The 24184-nt window shown below is 43.7% G+C and overlaps 1 protein-coding gene across 1 annotated transcript in view; it reads right to left on the bottom strand.

The window, feature by feature from the left end:
• myt1la (myelin transcription factor 1-like, a) overlaps positions 1-24184 on the bottom strand; it is a 54720-nt gene that overhangs the window by 7254 nt on the left and 23282 nt on the right. Inside the window, exons 10-17 of the mRNA XM_041975151.1 lie at positions 23925-24149; positions 18860-18984; positions 17304-17372; positions 17150-17212; positions 16063-16146; positions 15267-15488; positions 14957-15048; positions 14769-14872 (exon numbers count right to left, since the gene is read on the bottom strand). Coding sequence (XP_041831085.1) covers positions 14769-14872; positions 14957-15048; positions 15267-15488; positions 16063-16146; positions 17150-17212; positions 17304-17372; positions 18860-18984; positions 23925-24149 — 984 coding nt within the window. The remainder of the gene's footprint in view (positions 1-14768; positions 14873-14956; positions 15049-15266; positions 15489-16062; positions 16147-17149; positions 17213-17303; positions 17373-18859; positions 18985-23924; positions 24150-24184) is intronic.

Genomic DNA, 24184 nt, shown 5'->3' on the forward strand with positions numbered 1-24184 from the left:
AATGATGCTGGAATGATGCTGGAAATGATGCTGGGAATGATGCTGGAATGATGCTGGAATGATGCTGGAATGATGCTGAAAATGATGCTGGAATGATGCTGGAAATGATGCTGGAATAATGCTGGAATGATGCTGGAATGATGCTGGGAATGATGCTGGAAATGATGCTGGAATGATGCTGGAAATGATGCTGGAATAATGCTTGGAGTGATGCTGGAAATGATGCTGGAATAATGCTTGGAGTGATGCTGGAATGATGCTGGAATGATGCTGGAATGATGCTGGGAATGATGCTGGAATGATGCTGGGAATGATGCTGGAAATGATGCTGGAATGATGCTGGGAATGATGCTGGAATAATGCTGGGAATGATGCTGGAAATGATGCTGGGAATGATGCTGGAATGATGCTGGAATGATGCTGGAATGATGTTGAAAATGATGCTGGAATGATGCTGGGAATGATGCTGGAAATGATGCTGGGAATGATGCTGGAATAATGCTGGGAATGATGCTGGAAATGATGCTGGGAATGATGCTGGAATGATGCTGGAATGATGCTGGAATGATGTTGAAAATGATGCTGGAATGATGCTGGGAATGATGCTGGAATAATGCTGGGAATGATGCTGGAAATGATGCTGGGAATGATGCTGGAAATGATGCTGGAATGATGCTGGAATGATGCTGGAATGATGTTGAAAATGATGCTGAATGATGCTGGGAATGATGATGGAAATAATGCTGGAACGATAGTGAAAGTATGCTGTGAATGATGCAGTTTTTGCTTGTTTTTTGTTATTGTTTTTTCCTCTCTCTCTCTCTCTAACTTGTCCTGTCCAGCACGGTGGCGGCAGAATGATGGTCTGGCTGCTGTGTGTGCCAAGAGAAGCTTTATGGGTACAAGGCTCCTCTTGATAATCTGATTAATTAAGTAATTAATTTATTTATTTTTAATTATAGAATTTATGTAATCTTGCTCGACCTGGCCGTAGGGGACAGAAAAAGAAGTACAGCGAAAAGAAGCAAAAAGGAAAGCATAAAAAAGAGAGAGGAGACAAAGATCCAGCAGATAGAAGCAACGAGCTTCAATCCAACTGTAGTGACTTCCACAGTCACTACTGAAGCAAAAGGATGGGTTCTGTCTATTTGTTTGACGCGCCGTCCATGTCCACAATGAAAACGCTCTTCAACCTGATGCGTTGTTTCCTTTATTGATAATCTTTCGTGTTTGCAGGATGCAGCAATCAACTTGTTTAACTTAACACGTGATCGTTTATATAGATTTTACATATACTCTGGTCTATCCAGCTCAGCTTGTTAGCGTACAAGTTTACCAAATAAGTTCAGTGGTCAACAAAAATTAAGGCTACCCAGCCCTCCTCTCTCTGACTGACAACTCCTTCTTAACAGTTCCTCCCATCACCTACCGCATCCACGTGACCCCACGCTGCAAATCACCATGACAACCAAAATAAAACAAATCATCCACCCAGTGATCATCACTTCAACATGTTTTATGGCTCCTAAACACCAGCACCTTATTATTGAGATGTCTCATAATAATGACCTGTATTAAACCAAGTTGGAGACATAAAATACATGCAAAAGACAAAGGTGTTCAACAAACCATCATGCAATAGCTCACAATACCCCCGGTAATATTCTAATTAACCTTAGAATCCATCTTCAAATCAAAGAAAAAAAGAGAAAAGAAAACTTGTAAAGAGTCCAAAAATCTGTCAACAAAATCTGAACATTTCAAGTGCACTAAGAAATGGATCGATGTTCTCACCTGTTGTGTTTAGCTGTGATTTATATAATGTTTTATAGAATTCTCTAAAAGTGTCATTTATCTCGACAGGTTTGGCAATAATGCTGTTAACGATGCAGGAAATGATGCTGGGAATGATGGTTAGAATGTGTGTTCAGGTTCCCTCCATTTCTCCAGAACGTAAAAATAAAACTTTCACCTAAAAGCTACACATGATAAAATAGCATATCTGGAAGTTGATGTTTGTGTTGGTTTCTATCCCTCAGCTTTTCAGCAACTCTACTCTGAGCCTCTCCCAGATCATTGAGCTTCTCACCGTATTCCTGCGGAGAAAACTCATTTCGGCCGCTTGTATCTTGTTATTTCGGTCACTACCCACAGCTCGTGACCATAGGTGAGGGTAGGAATGTAGATCGACCGGTAAATCAAGAGCTTTGCCTTTTGGCTCAGCTCCTTCTTCACCATGGCAGCCTGATGCAGAGTCTGTATCACTGCAGACGCCGCACCGATCCACCTGTCCATCTCCTGCTCCATCCTTCCCTCACTCGTGAACAAGACCCCGAGATACGTGAACTCCTCCACTTGGGGCAGGACCCTATTGCAGACCCGGAGAGCACTCCACTCTTTTCCGGCTGAGGACCATGGTCTCGGATTTGGAGGTGCTGATTCTCATCCCAGCCGCTTCACACTCGGCTGTGAATCGCTCCAGTGAGAGCTGAAGATCACGACCTGATGAAGCCAACAGAACCACATCATCCGCAAAGAACAGATACCCAATCCTGAGACCACCGAACCGGATCCCCTCAACACCTCGGCTGCACCTAGAAATTCTGTCCATAAAGGTTATGAACAGAATCGGTGACAAAGGGCAGCCTTGGCGGAGTCCAACCCTCACTGGAAACAATTCTGATTTACTGCCGTTGATGTGGACCAAGCTCTGGCACTGGTCGTACAGGGACCGGACTGCTCGTACAAGCGGGTCCGGCACTCCATACTCCCGGAGTACCCCCCACAGGAATTCCCAGGGGAACACGGTCAAATGCCTTCTCCAAGTCCACAAAGCACATGTAGACTGGTTGAGCAAACTCCCATGCCCCCTCAAAGACCCTGAAGAGGGTGTAGAGCTGGTTCACTGTTCCACGACCAGGACGAAAACCACACTGCTCCTCCTCAATCCGAGGTTCGATTGAGGATTGAGGATGTTTGATCTGAGTTTCGAGGCTGAGGAGTGTGATCCCCTGTAGTTGGAACACACCCTGCCGTCCCCCTTTTTGAAGAGGGGGACCACCACCCCAGTCTGCCAGTCCAGGGGAACTGTCCCCGATGTCCATGCAATGCTGCAGAGGTGCGTCAGCCAAGACAGCCCTACAGCATCCAGAGCCTTAAGGAACTCTGGGTGGACCTCATCCACCCCTGGGGCCTTGCCACCGAGGAGCTTTTTAACCACCTCAGTGACCTCAGCTCCAGAGATGGGACAGCCCAGGCCAGGGTCCCCCAACTCTGCTTCCTCATCAGCCAAGCCAACTTTATTTATAAAGCACTTTACGACAGCAGCTACTGAACAAAGTGCTGGACATAATATAGTAAAAGCAGCAAAACATTAAATAAAAGACAAAACACTAAAATCATTAAAAATCATTAAAACAGAGGAGTCCCGTGGGACTGCAAGGAAGATGGCAGCGCAGTAGGAGAGTTCCTCACGACCATCAGTTAATTATGTAAATTTGGAGACATACACTTCGTTCTTAGTCCGAAGATTGAGTTTCTGTGTTAAAAGTAATCATCAACACAGATTTCTGACCATCCGACCAAAAATCTACAGCTCCCCGGCGAAATGTCGAACAACAACAAAGCTAACTTTTTCAAAGGTGCAGCGACGAGAAGTAAGCTAACCTCAAAGACCAGTCCAGTACCTGAGACCACCTTGCCGATGACGGCATGTGAAGACGACCCGAAACATGGAGGAGTGTTTGATGACAAAACACTGTTTGAGGAAATACGGAAAATGAGTGCCACTCTTCATGTAGTGGCAACGGATGTCGTCTCAATCAAGGAGACAACAAAGGAGCTTAAAGATACAGTGGAGAGCATAAAAGTGAGGCTTGGAGAGGCAGAACAAGGCCTATCGGACGTGGAAGACGTAAACACACGAATGGAGAAAAGCATGGAGAAGTATGATAAGATGCCGGAAACACTGGAAACGCGTGGAAGACCTGGAAAACCGCGGCAGGCGAAATAATGTAAGAGTGGTCGGACTGAAGGAGGGTAAGGAGGAGACAGGCAAAGTTATTCAGTATGTGAAAAAGATCATCTCTCAGGGGTTTGGACTGTCTGGCAATGAGTTTGAAATTGAACGTGCCCACCGTGCTTTTACACCCATACCGGGCCCGAACCAACCACCAAGGACCATACTGGTGCGCTTTCTACGTTCATCGGCACGAGACAAGGTGCTGCAGGTGGCTAAAGAAAGACTTGGGATCGACTGGGAGGATGGTAAGCTGTCCTTTTACGAGGACGTGTCCAGAAATCTGGTGGAAAAAAGAAAAGCATTCATCCCAGTGAAGAGACGTCTGCATGAGCTGAATGTGAGACACAGGTTGGTCTACCCTGCGACGCTCATCTTCACATGGAAAGGGCAGAAGAAAACTTTCCGAGACCACCATGACACAGAGAAGTTTGTACGAGATGCTGAATAGAAGATTGTTGGACATTATGGAAACCAGACGAAGTGTGTGTGATTCTGTATTACTAAGGTAACTTTGAAGATGGTTTGTGGGAGGCAGGAAGAGCTGTGCTGTCATGAGATGACAGGATGCACCTCACGGACACAGCTGATTTAGTTCAGGTTAAATGGGGGGCGGGGTCGGGGTTTGTTAGAAGCACCAGGTTCTGGATGTCTTTAACCGGGGTTATGTTTGTTGTGTTTTTCGTGTGTTATCTTGGCACTAAGACAGTATGTATGAGAAGGCCTAACGTTTTGAACAACCTCTTGAATATGTGTTTAGATACTATTGAAACCATGGTGAGAGAACTGAGGTCAAACACTATTACCATAACTGGGAGGGATGACTAATAAATATATTAACATGATATCGTGGAACATAAATGGATGTGGGAACCCCATAAAAAGGAGGAAGGTTTTGACATATCTGAAATCTAAAAATACAGACATAATATTTATTCAGGAATCGCATATAATGGGGGATGAAGAGGCAGGGAAATTTAAACGAGGCAGGGTAGGGAAGGTTTATCATAGCTCATCCTCTAGCAAACAGAATGGGGTGGTGATTCTCATTAATAAAAATCTAAATTTTATCATGCTGAAACAACACAATGATAAGGATGGTAGAATTATTTGTATTGAAGCCCTGATCAATGGAACCAGAACAGTACTATGTAATATATATGCTCCAAATAAGGAGGAACCTGATTTCTTTCATGAGGTTAATAGGATGATAGGAAACACGCAGGGCCAGGTCGTATCTTATTGATAAGAGTAAGCCCAGTGGGAAATCATCACCCAGGGATAGAGCTGCAATTCATATGCTGATAGAGGACTTGAGTCTAGTGGACATATGGAGACTGGTGAACCCACGTGAGAGGGAATACACTTTTTACTCCCATTGTCACAAATCCCATTCGAGGATTGATTTTTGTCTTTTGTCTAGCTCGTTGATAGACTCGGTAGTGGATTGTCAGATTGGGGCTATTGCCCTCAGTGACCATGCTGCAGTGGAGTTACATATTGACCTGAGCACAGACAATGTGAAAAGAGGACGTTGGAGGCTTAACACCGCGTGGATACAAGACGAGTCATTTAGCAACATGTTATCAGAGGATCTTAAATCCTTTTTTGAAATTAATATTGGCTCCACAGAAACAATCTCCTCAGTCTGGGAAGCATCTAAGGCTTATATAAGAGGAAAAATATTGCTCATGCCTCAAAAATGAAAAAGGAGAGGGTGAAGAAAGAAAACACACTAGACAAGGAGATTCGTAAATTAGAGAAAGAATTGGCAAGTTGCTACTCAGATAATCTATACAAAACACTCTGTAATATGAAATATCAACTACATGATATATATAATAAAAAGGCTGAGTATGCTCTATTTAGGCTAAAAACCACTTTCTATGAAGGGGGTGAAAAAAGTGGCAGATTATTAGCAAGACAATTAAGACAACAGGAAAATTCTAACAACATTCCAATAATTAAAAAGGATAGTGGGGTAGTAACCTCATCGAAAGAAATTAATCAGGTTTTTAAAAAATTTTATGAAAATCTCTACACATCCTCTTGTGCTTCTAACACAGAAGACACAGAGGCATTCTTCTCTAGTATTCGTCTGCCGGGTTTATCTAACGAGCAAAAAGACATGCTAGATGCTCCAATAACAGAGGAAGAGATTAGGGCTACTATTTCATCCATGAAAACCGGGAGGTCACCTGGTTTGGATGGCTTCCCGGTTGAATATTACAAGAAATATATTGATATCTTGACCCCCATACTGCATAAAGTGTACATGGAGGCATTTGAGAGGGGCTCACTACCTGATACATTTAATGAAGCTTTAATCTCTCTTATTCCTAAAAAGGACAGAGATACCTCTATTCCACCCAATTTCAGACCCGTGAGCCTTATTGGAGTGGATTGTAAAATTTTGACAAAGACCCTGGCGTCACGTTTAGAAAAAATACTTCCAGATGTCATACATGGAGATCAAGTAGGTTTTATTAAAAAAAGATCCTCGGTTGATAACATGAGAAGGCTTGTACATTTGATCTATATGAACTGCTCTAACCCAGTACCAGTGGCAGCTTTGTCTCTAGAAGCTGAGAAGGCCTTTGACCGGGTGGAGTGGGGGTTCCTCTTGTCAACTCTTTCAAAATTTGGGTTGGGTCCTGGCTTCTGTAAATGAGTGACGATACTTTATTCTAGCCCAAGAGCAGCTGTTCTAACAAACGGGCTGATATCTGATTTTTTCTGTCTCTCCAGGGGGAGAAGACAGGGATGTGCTCTCTCCCCACTGCTCTTTACTATGGTTCCTGAACCATTAGCTGTAGCGATCAGAGCTGATATGAGGATTAAAGGTGTGCAAGCGGGGGGCAGAGAGCACAAGTTACTTATGTATGCTGATGATATCTTTGCAGTGTTGGAAGACCCAGGGAACTCCCTGCCGGGGTTGCTTGAATGTATAGAATCATATTCTAAATTATCAGGGTATAAAATAAACTGGCATAAGTCAGAGTGTATGCCAATATCACATACATGTCACTCTGGGGTTATCACTTCATATGGCTTCAAGTTCCTATCTTCTGGTATGAAATATCTAGGTATTCAACTAAATCCAAATCTGGCTGACATAATGATCTCAAATGTGGAACCACTCCTCCAGAAAATTAAAATGAACCTGGATAAGTGGGGAAAATTGAAGCTAACATTATGGGGGAAAATTAATATAATTAAAATGGTGGTTGCACCACAATTCAATTATGTCTCCATGATGTTACCAGTCAATATAGCACCACAATTATTTAAACATTATGATAAAACTGTTAAAGACTTTTTATGGGATAAAAAAAGACCAAAGATTAATATTAAAAAGATGTGGGCACTGAAGGAAATAGGAGGTATGGGTCTACCTAATGTAAGATTATATAATCTGTCATTTGAAATGTCTAGATTAATTAAACATTGGAAGGGGTTAGACCAAGAGCTGAGTTGGATCAAATTGAAAGAGAACTGACTAGCCCGTTTGAACCTCTGGAAGTTCTCTCACATGGTGTAACAACTCCTGGACATAATTATTTTTCAAATCCAGTGCTGTCTTACTCCAAAACAGTCTGGAGATAAGATATATAATATCTCACACTTAAGACAACCTTATGCCTCTTTATGGCACAATCCAGCCATGCGTATTGGGAAGAAACCTGTCTACTGGAGACAATGGCTTGTAAGGGGGATACGTAAACTGAGCTACTTGAATGTAGGTGGAGTGTTCATGTCCTTTGCTGATATCATGCAAAAATATGCTCTGGAATATAAAGGTAATTTTTGGAAATACTTACAAATAAGAGACAGTATCACAAAGGGGAAATTTTGTCACAGTAAGAATACATTGATGGAAGTTCTGGACCTACCCAGTATAACACACAGAGCAGCCATATTTTACAGAATATTTAATGGTATACGAGAAAATATGTGTAACAATTTGAGGATCATCTGGCAGAAAGACCTAGGGTGTGATCTGAGTGAGGAGGACTGGTTACATGAGAGAGGCAAAGGGGAAATTTATTCAGTATAAGAAACTCATAGATTCTATTTCACCCCCTCAAAATTACATAGAATGGGCTTAATAGGAAATAACCTATGTTGGAAATGTCAGAGTGAAACAGGGACATTCATACATGTGATCTGGGGATGTAAGCTAGTGTACCCATTTTGGGAGAAAGTACTGGAACGTATGAGTACATGGCTGGGTGTGACAGTACCTGTATCACCAAGACTGTGTTTATTAGGGGACCACACAGAAATGCCAAACATATCTAAATATGACCGAGGGGCTCTAAAAGTTGGGATAATCACAGCTGCTAGAACAATTTTAAGAGTATGGAAGAGTACAACCACCCCAGATGTTAAAAAATGGATGGGATTGATGTCAGAAGTTGCATCATATGAATGCATGTTGGCCAGAATTAACAATGAAGAGAAACATTTTAAGAGGACCTGAGAACGTTTCTTTTTGTGAACAGGGTGTATGTGTATATATGAAAAATTGTAGAGGTGAGATTGATTAATGTATGTTTTGGTGGTTTCAAGAGGAAAATAAGGAAATGTCGATCTACAGGAGGCCTTTATATATATATATGGTGGTATGCTGGATACATTGTTATGGTGTCAGTATTTGTGTTCGAGTTTGATTGGAGGTTTATGTGTGTTCGAATAAAAACTTCAATAACAAAAAAAAATCATTAAAACAATTAAAACAATACAAAAATGAAAACAATACAAGCAATAAAAGCAAACTCATACTGGATGAAATGCCAATGAAAAGAGGCGTGTCTTTAGAAGGGATTTCAAACTGAACAGTGATGAAGCCGGTCTGACCTGCAGCTCTGGTCCCGCCACAGAAAGACCCGGCCCCCTCCGAGCTTCCTCTGGCCCTCGGCACCTCCAGGAGCAGCTGATCTGCTGACTGGAGGGACCGGGAGGGGGGGTACATGTGAAGCAGCTCAGAGAGGAAGTGGGTGGGGGGGGGGGGCAAGGTCATTTAAAGACTTAAAAACAAATAAAAGAATTTTAAAATGAACTCTAAAAAGAACAGGCAACCAGTGCAGTGTGGTTAAAACACGATAAATGTGTGCAGCATTTTGCACCAGCTGCAGATGGTACAGAGATTTCTGAGAGACACCAAAGTATACGGCATCGCAGCAATCCGGCCGTGTTGTTATGAAAGCATGAATTACTGTTTCAAAGGCCTGCTTTGAAAGAATGTGTTTGCCCTTTGCCTCTTACCTAAGCTGGAAGAAGCTAGCTTTCACCGCTGCACTGATCTACCTGTATAGGTTAAAATCACCGTCCAGTTTAAGAGGAACATAGACCTGACTATCATCAGCATACAGATGGAAAGCTTCCTAATAACTGACTCGAGGGGTAGGAGGTATAATGAAAAGAGCAAAGGCCCAAGAATGGACCCCTGAGGCACACCACAGGATAGAGGAGCAGGGGATGAATGGAAATGGTCCAATTGAACAGAGAATGTCCTCTCAGACAGGTAGGACCTGAACCATTTCAGGGCAAGACCATGAATGCCAACACAGAGCTCCAGACGAGTCATTAAAATCCACTGTGTCAAAGGCTGCTGTTAAATCCAATAAAACCAAGATTGCATGGTCACTAGAATCTGTAGCTAATAAAAGATCGTTAAAAACCCTCAGTAGAGCCGACTCAGTGCTATGAAGAGGTTTAAAACCAGGCTGAAAAACCTCAAAAACATTATTTACCTCTAAAACTCTTTTATCTGTGTATAAACAATCCTCTCTAGAATTTTAGAAATGAAAGGAAGTTTGGAAATTGGTGGGAAATTACACAGAATGGTGGGATCCAGGTTGGGTTTTTTGAGCAGAGGTTGGACTATAACATGCTTATATTCTTTAAGAACCAGATCAGACAGAGGACTTCCGGCTGCGACATGTAGGGAGAGGACGTACATGCGAAGGCTCCCGGTTCACCTTTTGCCACCCGTTTTAAAAAAACAATTTACTTGGAAATACCTCGACAGAACTCGTTACTATATCCACACTAGCTTATCTTGGATAAAATGAGCAATTCTAAAAACACAAAAGCTGCCAGTAACATGCAAACGCCAGGAAAACGTGCTGCTGGGAAGCTAGCATCTTTCGCTGCTAACAACCCAACGCCTGAAACACCCGCTGCGTCGGCGATGGTGGCTATGGATCAACTTTCTGCCGAACTCGCTAAACAGAGAGCCTCGTTTAGGGAAGATGTCTCTTCTCTAATTCAAGATGCCATCAGACCGATACAAGCTTCTCTGGACTCTCTACAGGCCACAATCAACTCGTTCCAGAACCGCCTTGCCTCAGTCGAGTCTGTGGCTGGCGATAACTTTGAACGGCTCACCGTTGCAGAGTCCACTATTAAAACGCTGCAGAGCCAAAACCGGTTGCTTCTGGACCGGTGTGATGACCTCGAGAACCGCTCACGGAGATCTAATCTCCGTATACTAAACACCCCGGAAGGCAGTGAAGATGGCAAGGATCTAATAAAGTTCATGTCAGATCTTCTCACTCAAGTTATGGGACCCGACGTTTTCTCCACACCGCCTGAGCTGGAGCGAGCCCACCGGACCCCGACCTCCAAACCTGGCCCAAGATCATCCCCTCGCACATTCCTGGTCTGTTTCTCCAGATTCCAGCAGAAAGAAGCTGCGCTGCGCTGGGCTCAGAGTCATGAGCTCAGATATCAAGACGCCACATTGAGAATTTACCAGGATGTCAGCACAACGCTTGCTAAAAGGAGAGCTGCTTTCAACGATATAAAGCGAGCCCTGTATCAGAAGAACGTCACATTCCACCGGCTCTACCCAGCCCGGCTGCGAGTGACGTATGGAAACGACATATTTACTTTCGACTCACCTGATGAAGCTCAGAAGTCCTTCGACCAAAGATTTGGCAGAGAGTAGGACTTTTTACAGCACAGTACAGACTGGCTAAGGCTAATCATCGGGGCTCAAGCTCATGTAAGTTTATCTCTCCATCTCAAGCCAAGCAGCAGTCACCAAACTGGAGGTACGGTCGCTCCACCATGTTTCTGCTAGACTAATGGATATCTTGCTGTTCACGAGTATATATACCTTGAACTCTGTCATTAATCTAACCACCATTTAGTTCAAGAGTAATATTGACACGTTATACTTGCAGAATGTGTTCTTGCCTGATTGCGACCCCCCCCCCCCCCTTTTTTTTTCTCTCTCACTGTTTCTTTCCTCCTTGAATTGTCTGATTTTATTTTTATTTACCCCCCTCCTTTTTTTTTTTTTTTTTTTTTATCTAATGTTGAGAGGTCTCAGCAGAGCATATCACAAGAACTGGGAGTCTCTCGGGTATAAATGTTAAAGAGGATGTTTTGCAGGAAGTCTTTGGAAATAGTGTTTAGCCTGCAGCTTGCCTCAGCGAGAGGGACAAGTATAGGCTTAGTTCTGGTTTTGAGTTCAGATAGGGTTAAGAGTAGGGATAGGGTAAGGGACACCAACACATCTCTGCAGTACGGGCTTTCTTTCTTTATTTCTATTTTCTTTATTTATTTTTTGGATGTTTTTTTTATTTAAGAGAAGAAATTCCTTTCCTTATTTTGTTTACTCCAAGTACACATGATGTCTGATAATGACGCAGAAGGTGCCGCAGTACGCTTCATTCGCTGGAATGTGAAAGGTTTAAATGGGCCAGTGAAAAGAGCCAGGATATTCAATCATCTTAAACATTTAAAATGTGATGTGGCATTTCTTCAGGAAACCCACCTATTGGTTAAAGATCAAATTAGACTAAAAAAAAGGTTGGGTGGGTAACATATTTCATTCCAATCTTAATTCCAAAACCTGTGGAACGGCCATCCTGATACATAAAAAGATTCATTTTAATGTGACCACTATTAATACGGACCCTCATGGCCGATTTGTGATGGTTTCTGGACTACTCTTTCACAAACCAGTGGTTTTGGTAAACATCTATACTCCAGTCTGGGATGATGACAAGTTTATAGGTAAAATTATCTCACTGATTCCAGATCTGGATTCACACCAATTGACTCTTGGGGGCGATTTAAACTGTGTTGTGAATCCGTTGCTTGACCGATCAAATCCTAAGTATGTAAACCTCTCCAAAAAGCTAAACTTCTGTTAGATTTTATGGATGAGACAGGACATGTTGAACCTTGGCGTTTTCTGTTCCCACAGAGCAAATCCTTTTCTTTCTTCTCCCCTGTGCATCACTAATATTGTCGAATACAGTATATGACGAACCCAGCTCAAAAACATGAAGTTCAAAGCTAGAAAAAGATGATAAAGAAAGCTGTTTACATTTGTAAATTTTCCTGTACACATTCGCTGTTCCCCCTCCTCGACCAGAAGTCCGTGGAGAATTAAAAAAACAGCAATCAGTTGGTAAGAGTTCAGAGAAGATGCCAGACTCGCCAGCATTCACCCAGGTCTCAGTCACAGCCATCTAATCCAGTTCGTTAGAGGTAAAGAAAAGATGAACGTTTTGTTTGACAGTGACCTGGCGTTCACCAGACCACACCTGACAACAGCAGGAGGAGCCGGAGGCTTGAAAGTCGAAGTCAGCATCCTCCCATCCCCACTATACATAGTGTTGATGGAGTACTGCTTTCCACTCCTGAGCTGTTGGTTGAATCTTCTCAAAGCCATCCGGAAGTCATTCTCCATGGCCTCTCCAAACTCCTCCCATGCCTGAGTTTTTGTCTTAGCGACTGCCGAAGCTGCGCTCCGCTTAACCCGCTGATACCCATCAGCTGCCTCTGGAGTCCCACAGGCCAAAAAGGCCCGATAGGACTCCTTCTTCAACTTGACGGCATCTCTTACTGCCGGTGTCCACCAACGAGTTCGGGGGTTACCGCCACGACAGGCACCGACGACCTTACGGTCACAGCTACAGCTGGCCGCCTCAACAAGAGAGGCACGGAACACAGCCCATTCGGACTCAATGTCCCCCGCCTCACCCGGGACATGGTTGAATCTCTGCTGGAGATGGGAGTTGAAACTCTTTCTGACAGGGGAGTCTGCCAGATGTTCCCAGCAGACCCTCACAACACGCTTGGGTCTGCCAGGCCTGACCGGCATCCTCCTCCATCATCTGAGCCAACTCACCACCAGGTGGTGATCAGCTGACGTCCGATGACACGACTACAAAGTCGGTCATCAAACTGCAGCCTAGAGTGTCCTGGTGCCAAGTCCACATGTGGACACTCTTATGTCTGAACAAGGTGTTCGTTATGGACAATCCATGACGAGCACAGAAGTCCAACAACAAAACACCACTCGGATTCAGATTAGGAGGGCCGTTCCTCCCAATCACGCCCCTCCAAGTCTCGCTGTCATTGCCCACGTGGGCATCGAAGTCCCCCAGCAGAACAATGGAGTCCCCGGAAGGAGTGCTCTCCAACACCCCCTCCAAGGACTCCAAAAAGGGTGGGTACTCTGAACTGCTGTTTGGTGCATAAGCACAAACAACAGTCAGGACCCGTCCCCCCACCTGAAGGCAGAGGGGTAAACTCCAACGTACAGGCACCAAATCGGGGTGCAATGAGCATGCTCACACCTGCTCGGCGCCCCTCACCTGGAGCAACTCCAGAATGGAAGAGGGTCCAGCCCCTCTTGAGGATAGTGGTTCCAGCGCCCAAGTCGTGCGTCGAGATAAGTCCAACTATATCTAGCCATGAACCAGGTGGATGTAAAGGCTGGTCGGTGATGCGACACTTAGGAAACACGTAGGGGAGCTTTTATTTCTCCACAAAGCTTTTTAGCGTCCCAGTTTCCCTCCAGCCTTCATTTCCTGCAGCTCCTTGTCCACCTGGTTAATCGCGGTGATGGTTCCCTCTGCACCTGCAGGACTTCCTCTGAGGACACGGCTGCTCCAGTGCTGGGTGGAGTCTCTGGCCTCACCCTCTCCAACCACAGCTGCAGCCCCACCCACTCAGCTGCAGCACCGCCCACCCTGAATACCAGCTGCTACCAGTCTCAGGTGTATATGTACATGTACATTTTCTACATGAAAACAACGAACTTAATGAGCTGATCCTCCTCTCTGGCGTCTTCCCTCTGACACGGCGTTGACAGCTTCTCCACCTGCTGCCCTCCTCCATCTTTCTGACCTGGTGATGACCACGCCGTCCCCACCACATAAAACCTGTTCTAGTTTTCCATCGTGGTCCATCAGGATCTCAGTCTGTCATTCCGGAGAATTCCTCTTCTTCCCTCTTCTTCCCTCCTGAGCCGTCATGGAAATGATGTGATGAATATGTGTCACAGGCGTCCACCTGACCTTTTACAGCCACCATGTGGGCGGGGCAAGGCGCTCCCTCATGTGGACAAATTCAGATTTATATGAAACAGGCCTAGAAAGTGCGTGTGCACTTTTTTTAAGAAGATTTTGTGCGCCCCTTTTTTTTTTCCCCCCATGTATGCCTCCTGTAGTGTGCTTTGCTACACTCAGGTTTAGACACGAGGCTCCTGGAATTTTTAAAGGTTTGGACGCCGATCCAGTCTAAAAAGTTTTTATTTATCTGATTGAGGAGAATCTATCATTGATTATTTTACTGAAGCTAAGAAACCATTGTCGTCAAATAGACACAAATCAGAAACCAAAGAAAATTTAATCTGTCAAACGAGAATTTTCTGTTTTTTAAACTTTTGTTTCCATGAAATAAGCTTCTCTCAGTCTTTTCTGTTAGACGGTTTTCTTACTTGTGTCCTCAGTTTGATCATGTCCGACTCTACTTGACTGTTGGACTCATTCAGATCTTTGATTTCTTCATCCAGCTGTTTTATTTCTTCATCGTTTTCGATTCCTGAAATAAATATAAAGAAAAATCTCTGGTGTCTCATTCTTCTCCTCAGACTGAAGTCAGATTTGTATAGTTTCTGTTACGGACCTTTACTCGCTCTCTGCTTGATTGTCAGCATCTCCACGCCGCTCATCCTGGCCTTCTTCATGGCTGAGGTGGCGCGAGGACAACCAGACAGACTAAAACAGAACAAACAAAGTCTAGATGGAAGTTCAGATTCCAACACCAACAGTCATCCCATCTAGAAACCAGACATGGGACGTTCTTGTTGATAAGTCTGGAAACAGTCTGAGGACAGCATCTGGAGACAGTGTGGAGACGCTGTCTGGAGACGCTGTCTGGAGATGGTGTCTCCACATGCTGTCTGTAGACGGCATGTGGAGACAGCTTGGGTTACCTGCGGTGGGTCAGGAAGCTCCCGCTGACGTGTCCCGAGCCGTCGCAGCCTGGAGTCGGACATGTCATGCCATCGGTTTTCCCAGATTTCCAGACAAACTGGGAACCGTTGACGTAGCTGTCCTTCTGCCTCTTGGCCGCCAGGGGACAGCCTGATGCACTGCGATGTGAGGCGTACTTCCCTGTCACATGACCCTGTCCATCACAGCCTGGGACCGGACACCTGACAGGTGGAGAAAGACAGAGGTGGTCAGCTCCTGAACAGCTGGTTAAGATGTGGTTAAGAATAGATGTGAAATAATTAAACTTCCATCTGATCGAAAAACCCGATTAAGTCCTCAGATCTGAGAACCAGAATATGTTTGCAACACATGAGGCATGCCAAAATTTTATAGTTATTACAGTAAGCCTGGAGGACACATTCGATAGAACTCTGTTAATAAATCAGATAATAAATCCATTAATAAATCCTCCCTGAGTCGCAACCTTACTGCGGTGGAGGTTGGCACGTACTGAAGACCCTAGGAGCTATGTTATCTGGGACTTTATGCCCCTAATAGGGTCACCCATGGCAAACAGGTCTCTAGGGGAGGGACCAGACTGGGCGCGGTTCAAATACCCCTACGATGCAGTACCACAGTGGCTCAGCATTTCCCTTGTCCAAACCAGGTTACAGGACCTCCCTCTGGAGCCAGGCCTCAAGGTGTGGTACAGAGGCAAGCGGCTGGTGGCCAGGCCTTTATGCATTGTGGCCCGGTCGGGTTTAACCAGAAAGTGTAAGATGATAAAACTCTTACTTGATTGGCTCCTGGTCGTCCTTGTCCTCTTTGCTGTGGAGGATTTTAATGCCACTTTTCTTAGCTCGTGGACAGCCGGACAGACTGGGAGAGAGGAGACACATCTTAACAACTGGCCTACTACTTTATGTCCTACGAGTTAATGTCTAACTACTTTATGTCCTACAAGTTAATGTCTCTATACTTTGTTCTACGAGTTAATGTCTAACTACTTTGTCCTACGAGTTAATGTCTAACTACTTTATGTCCTACAAGTTAATGTCTCTATACTTTGTCCTACGAGTTAATGTCTAACTACTTTATGTCCTACAAGTTAATGTCTCTATACTTTGCCCTACAAGTTAATGTCTTTATACTTTGTCCTACGAGTTAATGTCTAACTACTTTGTCCTACGAGTTAATGTCTAACTACTTTGTCCTACGAGTTAATGTCTAACTACTTTATGTCCTACGAGTTAATGTCTAACTACTTTGTCCTACGAGTTAATGTCTAACTACTTTATGTCCTACAAGTTAATGTCTCTATACTTTGTCCTACGAGTTAATGTCTAACTACTTTATGTCCTAGAAGTTAATGTCTCTATACTTTGTCCTACGAGATAATGTCTAACTACTTTGTCCTACGAGTTAATGTCTAACTACTTTATTACCTACGAGTTAATGTCTCTATACTTTGTCCTACGAGTTAATGTCTAACTACTTAATGTCCTACAAATTAATGTCTCTATACTTTGTCCTGCAAGTTAATGTCTCTATACTTTGTCCTACGAGTTAATGTCTAACTACTTTGTCCTACGAGTTAATGTCTAACTACTTTGTCCTACGAGTTAATGTCTAACTACTTTGTCCTACGAGTTAATGTCTTACTACTTTATGTCCTACGAGTTTATGTCTAACTACTTTGTCCTACGAGTTAATGTCTAACTACTTTATGTCCTACGAGTTAATGTCTAACTACTTTGTCCTATGAGTTAATGTCTAACTACTTTGTCCTACGAGTTAATGTCTAACTACTTTGTCCTACGAGTTAATGTCTAACTATTTTATTTCCCAGGTTAATGAGTATGGGTGGTTAATCCGTCTGTACCTCCTGTGGGAGGCGTAGTTTCCAGTGATGTGTCCGGATCCATCACAGCCAGGGGTTGGACACCTGAGGGACAAATGGGGACAAACAGTTGGACATCAGGCCAAAGACACCTGAGTGGACACGACAGGTTTTCTGGAATGTTAATTTCACTCACTTTTGTTCCTGTGGGTTGGTCGTCATCAGGCTGCGGATGCTCTTATCGGCCAGCTGACAACTGGACAACCTGCAGAGGGACAGAACCAGAACCACGATTCATAGGCCATGCTACCAGGACCAGAACCATAATGCCAAGACCAGAAACATGGAACCATGACAATGACACGAGGCCCAAGACCATGATACCAGGACCAGAACCACAATACCAGAACCAGGACCATGATATCAGGACCAGAACCATAATACCAAGACCGGAAACATGATACCAGGACCAGAACCATGATATCAAATCCATGCTACCACGACCAGAGCCATGGTACCAGGACCAGAACCATGATACCAGGACCAGAAACATGATACATAGGACAATGATATGAGGACCAGGACCATGATACCAGGACCAGAACCATGATATCAAGACCATGATACCGTGACCAGAGCCACGATACCAGAACCATGATACCAGGATCAGGACCATGATACCAGAACCAGGAACATGATACTAGAACCAGGAACATGATAGCAGAACCAGGACCATGTTACCAGGACAATGATATGTAGACCAGGGCCATGACACCAGGATCAGAACCTTGATATCAAGACCATGATACCACAACCAGAGTCATGATACCAGAACCATCTGATTTATTTTGGTCCAAGGAATAAAACTCCTTGAAAAAGGTAGGACGAGTTAAACTGAACCACTTTCAGATTAGATTTAAAACTTTTTTCATCCAAATAAGCAGATTTAAGTTGTTGGTTAAAGTTTTCACAGCTTCAAACAGAAGATTTCAACAGAGAGACCAGATGTAGGCGCTGAGGAGGAGGAGGATACTGATGATGATGATGGTGATGAGGAGGAGGAGGATAATGCTAAAGATGATGATGATGAGGAGGAGGATACCGATGATGATGATAGTGATGAGGAGGAGGAGGATACCACTAAAGATGATGATGTAGCTGGAGAGGATAAAAAAAAGGCATCTCCACGCTGGGCCTAAGGGCCCATTATTGAGATACAAAAAACACTCCTCAGTACATAAATCACATAACTCAGACAATCACAACATCAGAAACATGTAGATACTGATAAAGATAATGATGAGGAGGAGGAGGATACTGATGAAGATGAAAAGAAGGAGGATGAAGAGTAGGATTCTGATGCTGATGATGATGAGGAGGAGGATACTGATGATGATGATGATGAGGAGGAGGATACTGATGATGATGATGATGAGGAGGAGGAGGATACTGATAAAGCTGAGGAGGAGGATACTGATGATGATGATGAGGAGGAAGAGAAGTAGGAGGATACTGATGATGAGGAGGAGGAGGGGGATACTGATGCTGCTGCTGATGCAGACGAAGATGATGACAACAATGATGGTGATGATGATCATGATCATGAGAATGATGATGATGATGCAGAGGATGAGGATGAGGATGATGATCATGAGGATGGCGATGATGATTATGAGGATGATGATGATGAGGAGCAGGATGATGATGATGTTGAAGCAGTGAGTGGAGGGTTTCCGGGACGATGGCTCTTACGTGATGAGCTCCTTCTTGCCCTCCTTGCAGGGGGGGTATTTGTGGTGCTTGGGGCTGGGCATGGTGACCTCGGCCGGGTAGCACTGCTCGTCCAGCAGCTCCTGGAAGGGGTCCAGCTCGTCGCTCTGGTGCAGGGACGAGAAATAAACAGACTGCAACACGTCACTAAAACCGTCATGTCCTCGACAAGTTTTTCACTGTCTCTGAAGGACACCATCACATACTTAAGCCTTGTGAGGCCCTCTGGTCTTTCCAGGTCATGACCCCCCAGTTTTAACCCATTTAAGATCATTTTTATGTGAGAAAATATTTCTATTGAAAACTTTTAATTTGTCCTTTGGTTCAACTGGATGGATGAGGACAAATGCCCGACCTCTTTCAGGACAAAAATGTCCTCTCCTAAAAACTGCTGTAAAAACATCACAGGTTCATATATTTTCTACTTTTTTGTTTAAATCACCTTCATTCCTTATTAAAAGATGCCAAATGTGTAAATATTAAAATAGTTTTAAGCCTTTAAATTCCAGTTTGATGACATAATGTCCATTGTTATGAAAACAAAATCTACAAAAATAATTTGATTTCCATAAACGAGAAGGTTCTATTTAAAGATATAAATCAGTGGACGGGAGCCTTGGCCTTCGTTCTGCAAGTTTTCCATGTGTCCCTGCTCCAACACACCTGATCAAAGTTAATGAGTAACCATGCTGTTAGGTCTATTTTTTATTTGAATCAGGTGTGTTGGAGAAGGGACATATGGAAAACCTGCAGAACTGCGGCCATGAGGACCAGGGTTTACAGCCACTGATCTATATTACAATGTGTGCAGGATTATTAGGCAAATGAGTATTTTGATCACATCATTCTCTTTATGCATGTTGTTCCACTCCAACCGGTACAGGCTTGAAAGCCTTCTACCAATTAAGCATATCAGGTGATGTGCAGCTCTGTAATGAGAAGGGGTGTGGTCTAATGACATCAACACCCTATATCAGGTGTGCATAATTATTAGGCAACTTCCATTCCTTTGGCAAAATGGGTCAGAAGAGAGATTTGACGGACTCTGAAAAGTCAAAAATAGTGAAATGTCTTGCAGAGGGATGCAGCACTCTTAAAATTGCCAAGCTTTTGAGGAGTGATCATCGAACAATCAAGCGTTTCATTCAAAACAGTCAACAGGGTCGCAAGAAGCGTGTTGAAAAAACAAGGCGCAAAATAACTGCCCATGAACTGAGGAAAATCAAGCGTGAAGCTGCCAAGATGCCATTGGCCACCAGTTCTGCCATATTTCAGAGCTGCAACATCACTGGAGTGCCAAGAAGCACAAGGTGTGCAATACTCAGGGACATGGCCAAGGTAAGGAAGGCTGAAAAACGACCACCACTGAACAAGACACACAAGATAAAACGTCAAGACTGGGCCAAGAAATATCATAAGACTGATTTTTCTAAGGTTTTATGGACTGATGAAATGAGAGTGAGTCTTGATGGGCCAGATGGATGGGCCCGTGGCTGGATCAGTACAGGGCAGAGAGCTCCACTCCGACTCAGACGCCAGCAAGGTGGAGGTGGGATACTGGTATGGGCTGGTATCATCAAAGATGAGCTTGTGGGACCTTTTCGGGTTGAGGATGGAGTCAAGCTCAACTCCCAGTCTTACTGCCAGTTTCTGGAAGACACCTTCTTCAAGCAGTGGTACAGGAAGAAGTCAGCATCGTTCAAGAAAAACATGATTTTCATGCAGGACAATGCTCCATCACACGCATCCAAGTACTCCACTGCGTGGCTGGCCAGAAAAGGTCTAAAAGAAGAAAAAATAATGACATGGCCTCCTTGTTCACCTGATCTTAACCCCATAGAGAACCTGTGGTCCCTCATCAAATGTGAGATCTACAGGGAGGGAAAACAGTACACCTCTCTGAACAGGGTCTGGGAGGCTGTGGTTGCTGCTGCACGCAATGTTGATCGTGAACAGATCAAGACACTGACAGAATCTATGGATGGCAGGCTTTTGAGTGTCCTCGCAAAGAAAGGTGGTTATATTGGTCACTGATTTGTTTTTGTTTTGTTTTTGAATGCCAGAAATGTATATTTGTAAATTTTGAGTTGTTATATTGGTTTCCCAGGTGAAAATAAATAAGTGAAATGGGTATATATTTGGTTTTTGTTAAGTTGCCTAATAATTATGCACAGTAATAGTCACCTGCACACACAGATATCCTCCTAAGATACTAAAACTAAAAAAGCCCCACTCCAACTTCCAAAAATATTCAGCTTTGATATTTATGAGTCTTTTGTGTTCATTGCGAACATAGTTGTTGTTCTATAATAAAATTTATCCTCAAAAATACAACTTGCCTAATAATTCTGCACACCCTGTAGTGGTGTTACTTGTTTGTAGCAGAAAACCAATACAAAAAACAGAGAATAATAGTCTCCCTCTAGACCTGCTGCAGGTCTTCAGGTCTGGAGAAAATCCCATCAGCCACAAGGCTTGAGCAACTCGTCTGCTACATGGAGCTTTATTAACAAACGTAATTAAAATCTGTGTCTCCGTCGTTTTAAATCCAGCGAAACAAACGTGGTCATTTGCTGCGTGTCATAAAACCTGCAAATCATAGACCATGCTGGGGTTGGAATTCAGTATTTTAATGTTCCTTGCTGGAACAGTGCAGCCTGAGTCTACATGGGGGCGCCCCGATCCTGCAGGAGAACTGGTCTACATCCACCCCAACAGCCAGGGTCACTCACCATCCTCCACGCCTCAGTACGACCCGGGTATGAAATGTAAGCCGACTGGACGTCATTCTACCACTACTATGATACTACTACCACACTACTGCCATACTACTACCGTACTACTACCACAATACTACCATACTACTACCACATTAGTACCATACTACTACCATACTACTACCACATTACTATCATACTAGTACCACAATACTGTCATACTACTACCACATTACTACCACACTACTACCATACTCCTACCGTACTACTACCACAATACTACCACACTACTACCACATTAGTACCATACTACTACCACATTACTATCATACTACTACCACAATACTGTCATACTACTACCACATTACTACCACTCTACTACCATACTGCTACCGTACTACTACCACACTACTACCACATTACTACCACACTACTACCGTACTACTACCACAATACTACTGTACTACTACCATACTGCTACCATACTACTACCACACTACTACCATACTCCTACCACTCTACTACCATACTGCTACCATACTACTACCACACTACTACCATACTACTACCACTCTACTACCATACTGCTACCATACTACTACCACACTAGTACCACACTACTACCATACTCCTACCGTACTACTACCACAATACTACTGTACTACTACCACACTACTACCATACTGCTACCATACTACTACCACACTACTACCATACTACTACCATACTGCTACCATACTACTACCACACTACTACCACTCTACTACCATACTGCTACCATACTACTACCACACTACTACCACATTACTACCACACTACTACCATACTCCTACCGTACTACTACCACAATACTACTGTACTACTACCACACTACTACCATACTGCTACCATACTACTACCACACTACTACCATACTACTACCACTCTACTACCATACTGCTACCATACTACTACCACACTACTACCATCCTACTACCACTCTACTACCATACTGCTACCATACTACTACCACATTACTACCAAACTACTACCATACTCCTACCGTACTACTACCACAATACTACTGTACTACTACCACACTACTACCATACTGCTACCATACTACTAACACACTACTACCACTCTACTACCATACTGCTACCATACTACTACCACACTACTACCACATTACTACCACACTACTACCATACTCCTACCGTACTACTACCACAATACTACTGTACTACTACCACACTACTACCATATTGCTACCATACTACTACCACACTACTACCATACTACTACCACTCTACTACCATACTGCTACCATACTACTACCACACTACTACCACATTACTACCACACTACTACCATACTACTACCACACTACTACCACACTACTACCATACTACTACCACTCTACTACCATACTGCTACCATACTACTACCACACTACTACCACATTACTACCACACTACTACCATACTCCTACCGTACTACTACCACAATACTACTGTACTACTACCACACTACTACCATACTGCTACCATACTACTACCACACTACTACCATTCTACTACCATACTGCTACCATACTACTACCACACTACTACCATACTGCTACCATACTACTACCACACTACTACCATACTACTACCACATTACTACCATACTACTACTATACTACTACCACATTACTACCATACTACTACCACACTACTACCACATTACTATCATACTACTACCATACTACTACCGCATAACTACCATACTACTACCATACTACTATCATACTACTACCACAATACTACCACCACACTACTACCATACTACTACCACATTACTATCATACTACTACCACATTACTGTCATACTACTACCACATTACTACCACACTACTACCATACTGCTACCATACTACTACCACATTACTACCACACTACTACCATACTACTACCACATTACAACCATACTACTACCATGCTACTACCACATTACTATCATACTACTACCACATTACTGTCATACTACTACCACATTACTGTCATATTACTACCACATTACTACCACACTACTACCATACTGCTACCTCACTACTACCATACTACTACCATACTCCTACCACATTACTATCATACTTCTACCACATTACTACCATACTACTACCATACTACTATCATACTACTACCACAATACTACCATACTACTACCATACTACTACCACTCTACTACCATTGTACTACCACATTACTACAATACTACTACCATACTACTGCATTACTACCATACTACTACCACACTGCTACCATCCATCCATCCCTGTAAAGCGTTGCCATGGTGCTTCTTATTACCTCCTTGTGGTCCTGTTCATCACTGAGCTGTTTCATCTTGGTGTAGTCCACCGGCAGGTCCCAGCAGTCGGTGTCGGTCAGCTGGTAGCAGCGGCTGCTCAGCAAGGCCTGACGTTGGGGCGACATCGGCTGCAGGGGGGTCAACACTGTCCCGCTGCCCTCTGGACCGCCGGGCTGACTTGCAACGTCCACCGCACTGCTGTCGTCCAGGTCACCTTCTGGACTCTGGTGGACACATCAGATCCATGTAATTTCTATAA

The sequence above is a fragment of the Melanotaenia boesemani genome, chromosome 22 (genome assembly GCF_017639745.1).
Source record: "Melanotaenia boesemani isolate fMelBoe1 chromosome 22, fMelBoe1.pri, whole genome shotgun sequence".
NCBI classification, from domain to species: Eukaryota; Metazoa; Chordata; class Actinopteri; order Atheriniformes; family Melanotaeniidae; genus Melanotaenia; species Melanotaenia boesemani.